Source organism: Callorhinus ursinus, unplaced genomic scaffold (assembly GCF_003265705.2).
Source record: "Callorhinus ursinus isolate GAN/ISIS: 27379988/994484 unplaced genomic scaffold, GSC_fseal_2.0 scaffold12, whole genome shotgun sequence".
Classification (NCBI taxonomy): Eukaryota; Metazoa; Chordata; class Mammalia; order Carnivora; family Otariidae; genus Callorhinus; species Callorhinus ursinus.
Genome location: NW_027397074.1, coordinates 49381289 through 49388906, shown reverse-complemented (window position 1 = coordinate 49388906; position 7618 = coordinate 49381289). Strand labels below are relative to the sequence as shown.

General features: G+C 50.2%; 1 protein-coding gene across 5 annotated transcripts in view; it reads left to right on the top strand.

Moving 5' to 3' along the window:
* Positions 1 to 6847: 6847 nt before the first annotated feature.
* DPY19L1 (dpy-19 like C-mannosyltransferase 1) overlaps positions 6848 to 7618 on the top strand; it is a 92348-nt gene continuing 91577 nt past the window's right edge. For 2 of the 5 annotated variants that reach the window (XM_073899056.1, XM_073899053.1), the window contains exon 1: positions 6849 to 7351. In XM_073899056.1, coding sequence (XP_073755157.1) covers positions 7054 to 7351 — 298 coding nt within the window. In that variant the 5' untranslated portion in view covers positions 6849 to 7053. Of the gene's footprint in view, positions 7352 to 7618 lie in introns of all 5 variants that reach the window. The other 3 variants (XM_073899055.1, XM_073899057.1, XM_025873131.2) reach the window with 3 other exon arrangements.

Sequence of the window (7618 nt, the reverse complement as noted above, 5' to 3'; positions counted from 1 at the left end):
GGTGGGGGACGAAAGTTCCTGCAGGAACTGGTTTCTAAGTGAGGTGTGAAGGATGAGTCAGTTGTTCTGGAGAACTGCCAGGGGCTGGTAGGCACGAGTGGGACAGTTCAAGAGAAGAGTGCATGTACAGGTCCAGGGGGATTGAGGGCACAGAGTATTGGGACAAGGCAGGGATGAGGCTGGAGAAGAGAGAGAAGCGGGAGAGCACAGTATGGCACAGACCGTGATGGCCTAATACGTCCTGTTGAGGAATTTGGGAGGCCTGAATGATTTTTTTTTTCAATAAGGAGCAACATTATCAAATTTGCATATTGCATTCTCTGGAAGATTGATGGGCAGCAAGGGAAGATGCAAAATAACCAGTTTAGGAAGTGCTGCTTAAGACCATGGGAAAAATAATAGTGGACCATGGCCATAAGGATGGAAAGAAAGGAATTTATTTGAGAGACATTTATGAGACAAATCAGTAGGATTCTGTGATTGATGGGATGATGGAAGAGAGAAGAAATAAGAATGACTGCCTAGATAGGGGCATAGAGGGAATTGTGGTGCCATTTACTGAGATTGGGACACTGGACAAGAAGCAGGTTTGGATTTGGGGGTTTAAGGTGCCAAAAAGACATGCCAGAGTGATACCGAATGTGCGGTTGTGGATATGGGTCTGAGTTTCTGGAAGGAGATCTGGACTGGAGACAGAAATATTCATCAAAGAGAGCAGTGAGAATGCTCAGGGAACGTATGTAGAGTAAAAAGGGGGAGAAGCTCGTTTCTGAACCCTAGGGGAGGTCAACATTTAGTGAACAAGAGGGGATTTTAAGGGAGATTGGAAAAGAACAGCGAAAGAGACGCAAAAACCAAGTATGTGGGTCAGAGAACCCAAAGGAAGGGTGTGGTCAGATGATAAGATGGAGACTGGGTGGCCTATAAACAACAGAAATTAATTTCTCACAGCTGGGAAGTCCAAGATCAAGGCACTGACAGGTTTGGTGTCTAGTGAGAGTCTCTTTCCTGGTTCATAGACACCCTTCTTTTTGCTGTGTCCTCACATGGAGGAAGAGGGTGGAGGAGCTTGCTAAGTCTCTTTAATAAGGGCACTAATCCCATCCCTGGGGTCTCCAAAAGTTCTCATGATCTAATCACCGCCTAAAGGTCCCACCTCCAAACACTACCACACTGTGGATTAGGCTTCAACACGTGACTTCTGTAGGGACACTCCATAGCACTAGTGAACATTTGCCGCACCTCCTCTGGAGAATGGGCCCAGGGGAATATGGAAGGATTTCAGGAAGCACTTAGGGTCCAGCCACTGATGGAGACTAAGAGTTCCTAGGGATTACTGCCTTCCCTGTTGTGGGATTTCTCCAGTGTTCCTCAGCAGCACTGGGTACAGATCTGAAGTTGGACAGTAACATTTCGCCAGGTTGGTGAGGGAGGAGGACCATGCAGTGGGGGAGATGGAGATCTTGGCAGAGAAGGCTGTAGTGATAGGCGTTGGCACTCGACATGAAATAACCAAGAGACTCAGAGGCATCGGAGGTTGGGTTGTTTGAATTATAAAATGTCGAGGCAAAGCCAGTCGGGGTGATGACAAGGACTGGGCTGAGCCCATAAGAGTGGGTGGATGACATGGAGGGGGAGTGCAGGTCACTGGAGAGAAGGGTGTCAGGGAGCTGAGGGGCTGGGTGTTAGACCGGTGTGGAAGTTCCTCAGAACAGTGGAAGGAACTGAGCAGATTGGGGCCAGGGCTAGAGTAAGTGCCCATGGAGGACAGTATGATGAAGAGCAGAGATGCCTTGGAGTTCAGAGGAGCTCTCCAGGAGGCAGAAAGGAGCTCCGGGGAGAGAGAGTGGCCTCATTGGGGAATGAACCTGTCGCAGAAGGGGCCTCTGGAAAGAGCCGAGGGGTGGAGACTACTGAGAAGAACTGAGTGTATCAGGGATGGACTGGTGGCCTCAGGGAGCACAAGGTAAGGTTGGGTAGAGGCAACAGTTTAGCGGAGAGAGGCAAACTTGTGCAATGCATCGAGGTGCTTCCCCTGGAACATGGAGACAGGAGTCTAGGTCAGTCAGTCCCCTACCTGATCGGTGGCTGGAGCAGCTGAGAGACTCAAGTCTTCTGGCTAGGAGTCAGCAGAGGCCTGCCAGATGCAAGCAAGTCCTGGCCCAAATCAGAGCCTGGGGGTGGAATTCATTGGCTCTCAGTATTTCTAAGGCCCCCTGGGTGTGAGGGTTGCTCAGCATCCTTCAGGGAGGAGTCTGCTCAGGTCTAGATAGATCTGTGGGGCTTTGAGAGCCAGGAGCCATGTTGGGGCACTCTGGGCATGTCATTCTCCCATCATTACCTCATTTATTCACTCTTTAGTCCATTTATTTATTCCTGAAACTTACATTACCTGTTTCTTTCCTTCCTCATTCTGAAAAGGATTTAAGATGTTCCTATTAGCACCTACTATATAGCATATCAGTCACATAGGGTTTCAGAAATATGCTATTCCCCATCAGCAATGCCTTCTCCATCTTTCCTTCTGTTCAAACAAAATCTATTCTTCCAACAAGGCCTAGACCCAGTTTCACCTCCTCCCTGCAAACTCCTCAGTCATGTCAGCCATGGTCTCTTCTCTTTGGGGCTCTTTCAGTACTTACACTCTGGATCACATATTTTCCTATATGACTATATTTCCTTCTAGCTTACCCTGCCTCTCTGACTAAACTGTAAGCCCTTTGGGCTTGGAGACTTAGTATATGAATTTTTAATGTCTCTAATGTCTACTAAGGCACTGAGGACATAGCAGGCCCTCAGTAACAGGCATTGCAGTTTAGAGAAACATGCATCTCTGCACTGGAGTGATTTTATTTTTTAATAATGACATAAGAGCTTTTTTTTTTTTTAAAGATTTTATTTATTTATTTGAGAGAGAGAGAATGAGAGATAGAGAGCACAAGAGGAAGAGGGTCAGAGGGAGAAGCAGACTCCCCGCTGAGCAGGGAGCCCGATGTGGGACTCGATCCCGGGACCCCAGGATCATGACCTGAGCCGAAGGCAGTCGCTTGACCAACTAAGCCACCCAGGCACTGGAGTGATTCTTGACGAAGCACTGTAACTAGGACTAATAATGCACTCCCTGAGTTTCTGAGGAACACTCCATTTAAGCACGAACAGTTTAAATTACAAGGTCAGCTACAAGAAAGAGGGAAGATAAAATTTGAAAAGCAATAAAGTAGCAATTTGCATTTGTTCTCACCAGAGACTAAAGGAATACATTATAACACAGTGACAAGTTAATGTTGGAGCTTTGCTGAAAGTTGACTGTTACATAGATAGACTTTGTTGCACCCACCCATTTTAGGCTTCTGGGAAGTGTGCTGGGATTTTGCAGGTTCTTCTTGTTATGAGTTACTGCTGAGAAATCTAGAACTTGCCCACAAGACACTTCTCCAATAAAGAGATCAAGTGACCTAGTCCAAGGAAACAAGAAATAGAGGCCACAGTCAAGATTCTCCTTTTGGTTCACTCTGTGGGCAGGGAGTGAGTGGGAGGAAATGGGGGAAATCTGAAAGTTTTAAAGGGCCCTTAAAATGCCAACGTAGAGAAATAAGGAAACTGGTTCTCAGCAGTCTTCCCTTGACCAAATTTTGCTTTTCATTGCTCATTTAACAACGTTTCCTTGGGTGCTTACTTTAATATTGTTAAGCTTTATTTTCGGGCATTTACTTGTCTTTCTCTATTATTTTATGTTCTTCTTTATTTTATGCTCATTCCCCCTTTTTAATTCCCTCTCTCTCCATCTCCAAAGTCTTTATAAATTATTTTTTTGGCAAAAGTTTTTATTTCAAATGCCCGAAGTGTAGCTTTTAGTCAGAAAAGGATTGGGTTTGCATCCTGGGGAACCAGACCAGAGATTCTTCACGAGTGGCTGCTCTGTTGGGTTTCTGTGTTTGGAATCTGTCTGCCTTGGCTCAGTATATCTATAACATCACATAAGGAAGGGCCTTCCAGCTGCATTGGTAACTCTAGAAGCACATTACAGGTGGCCACTAACTATAATGCTTAATCCATATTCATTATAACCTTGAATTGATTCATTGGATCATGATTGCACAATAGTTTTTAAAATGCAACTTTCAGTTGTCTTTTTTTTTTTTTTTTTTTTTTTTTTTTTTTTTTTAAAGCATCCGCCACTATGTGGCAGGCACTGGCCTAAGGATACAGATATGAATACATTGCATTCCCGGCTCTTGTGGATCCCACAGTGATAAATGCAAAATGAAATCTGGCATGTAACCTTCCAAGACTGTTCTAGTTTCTGCTCTACCACCCACCCTGTGTGAAATATACTTTTTTTGGGGGGGGGATGGAGGGAAGAGGAGCGAGAGGATATGCCTACTGTTTTATCCAGGTTTAATGACCACCCAATGGGCATCATTTGTACAGCATGTATGGGAAGCAGGAACCTCAGGGGAGGTCAACTGCTCAGCTATCTGAGAGGCTTGAATCACACCCAGTGTAGGACTGGTCCAAAGAGCACACAGCTATGCTTGCTTTTCTGTGCTCCACTCCCTTGCATCCTCACACCCATTGGAGACTGTCAGCCTGGCCTCTGGGAGGACAGAGGACCTACCATCCTCCTCACATACCATCCATTGCTTTGAACATTTATTGAGCAGTTACTCTGATGGAAGTAATTGTTAGACACTTCACATACATTGTCTAATTTAATTTTTACAAACCTGTTGGATAGATGTTTTTATTACCCCCATTTTAAGGATGAGGAAGTTGGCCAAGGTCACAGGGCTGGCACGTGTCAGCGCAAAGCTGGAACTGCGGCCTAAAATCATCATGTTTTTTTGACCAATATCCCACACTGCCCCTCTCTGGGATTCTCTACTTGCTCTCTAAGAAAAGAAGAGGTCTCATCAGTAGCGGTGGAGTTGATCAAAAGCCACTGGGTGTCTTAAATATAGTGTGCCTCTTTCAATTCAATTCAACAAACTTCCAGAGCCAGGCTCTGGGTTAGGTTCTGCAGGACAATATGAAATTGAATAGAAAAGACTGTCCTCTAGAAATTTGAGACTGTTGGAGACAGCTAGAACAAGGTGACTTTCAAGTGCACTACAGAACGCAGGGTTTTGAGTCATCATTTGATTATGTCATTTCCTGCACTCATTTATTCATCCATTCATTCAACATGTATTTTCTCTGGTGAAAGGGTACTAGTTGAAGGGAGGCAGTTCCTGAATCCAGCCTATCATGTAGGGGAGAAAAACAATCCAGTAGTTCAAATACTGAACTTCCTTTTCCAGGTGTTATTCCAATCATTAAAAAAAAGTCCGTCAAAAGTTATTTGTATTACCTTTAACAGACACTGAATAAGTTTTTTTAAAATCTAATTAATAATAAATTCAAAATTAATCCAAGAGAGCAACACTGGATCCACCTGACACACAGTTTCAGAATTCAAGCATTCCCTGATATCACTTGCAATCATTTTTTTTTTGAAAAATAGTGTCTAAAAATAGTTGTTCCCCGCTCCAATAAAAACAACAGCTGAAATCCTAATTCACAAAATACAGAGTATGAGGGATTACCAATTAGCATGGCAACATTTTTTTCCCTTTACAAAAGAATTCGCTGATCGTTAAAAAGGCGTAACAGAGAATGAACGCCAGTATTTAACTTCCCTCATAAAGACATCGCTCAGTGGAGAAACTGAAGGGTGAGGATCCATAGCCACGTGAAGCCTCTGGAATTACAATGGAAATAATCAAACGATGTGACCTGGTTTACAAAATTGGGACTTAAGGACAACTTTCTGGAACAAGCCCACTGGACACCGCAAGGTAGGGAAACTTTCAGTTAACCATAAAGCTGTAGGGCTTCGTGCAAAGAATTTGGGAGTGCGGTGGAATAGAGGGAGGAGGGAAACGGGGCTTTGCCTGGTTTTCTTATTCTTGCTGGGCTTCCTTTACTCACGCATTCCGTGCTCTGTGAGAGAAAATACGTTCTCAACTAAAGTTTTGTATTTTATCAGCAAATAAGTCACGAGATTACAGCGCTCGAAACTTACAGAACATACTTGTTGATAATCTTTCCTTCTCGGGCCGTTCAATTTGATCACCTTCAACCTGGGCTCCCAGCCTGGTTTTCACTTCATTGTAACGTGAGGCACACACTTACTTGTGCCTCGACGCTTATCACTCTCCCTGAGCTACTTTGCTGCCATTTTAAATCAGGTTGCACCGTCGGTCGCATCAGTGGAGGGAGCTGCACTGGACAGCGTTCCCGGTTGCGAGGCCACACAGTGCGGAGGCAGTGAGACCGCGGCTTGACTTTTATCCGCCCGCCTTCCAGCGGCCGGGCCCCGAAGGCTGCAGAGCGCGCGCACAGCGCCCCCGGTGGTCGTTCCCGAGCGCCTCCTCCCCCGCCCAGCCCACCCCCGCGACGAGCCGCCTGGGCCACGCGGGCTTCGCGGGGCTCGACGCGCACCCTGAATCGGGTCCGAAACTTCGCCGGCAGCCCCCGCCCCGAGAGGGCCCTTCCTTCTTCCCAACCACTCTCAGAGGGAGGGGCGGCCGCTCCTCGAAGGCATTCAGCGCCCAAGCCCCAACAGAGCCCTACGCGGGCCCGGAGCAGGGTGGGGGTCGCGGGGCCGCCGGGCCGCCGCCAGGTCTTCCCCCGCCCGCGCCGGAAGTCCGCGCGTGCGCGCTGGCCGGCCGGGAGCGCGCGTCCGGCGCGGAGGGGCGGTGGGGGCGGGGCCGCGGCCGCTCACGGGGTGTCCCCGCCCCCGCCCCCCGGCGTTCCACGGTCGCCGTGACAACCAGAGCGGCGGCAACCGCGGCGGGCGCGCGAGTCCGGCGCCTCCTCCCGGCGGTACCGCCAAAGCAAGCAGCCGCCGCCCGGCCTTGCTGCTCTCCCCGCCTCCCGGCCCGCGGGGAGGGAACGGCCCGCCCTCCGCCCGCCCGCCGGAGAGTGAGCGGCGCCCGGGCCGCCCCGCCAGCCCGCCGTTCCCCGGCCGCCGTCCGGGCGCGCGCAGTGAGCGGGCGCGACTATGCCAAGATGGTCCTGCAGGCGCGGAACAAGCATCGGGAGGCGGCCCCCAAGCCGCCCCAGCCGCCCCGCGCCTCTCAGTCGCCGCTGAGGGGGGCGCCGGACGCTGGCGCCGGGGAGCCCGGGCCCGAGCGCGCGCCTCGGTCCCCCGGGCGCAAGGGCGCCGCGGGCAGGAAGGGGCCCCGCGCTGAGCCCGCCGCGCCTTCCGCCGGGGGCGGGCTCGGGGGGCGCCTGGTGGCCGGGCTGCGCGGGGCGCTGGGCCTGCGGCGCGCGGGGCGCGGCCGGACCTGGACCACGCTCCTGCTAGGTGAGCAGCTTCAGAGCGCGGGCGCCGCCGGGACGCGGAACTTTGAGGCGCGGGCCCCTCTTCCCCTCCCTTGTGCTCCCCTCCCACTTCCGCGCCGCTGAGCCCCGCCGCCGGGTCCCCGCCAGTTTGCAGCCCTCTCCGACTTTTCCTGGGACGTCCTCACCTCCTTCTCCCCTCCCCCTCCGCCTGGCTCAGCCTTCCTCGCTCCCTTCCCGTCCGCTGTCTCTGTTTAAGAAAAAAAAAAAAAAAAAAAAAAAAAATGGCCCC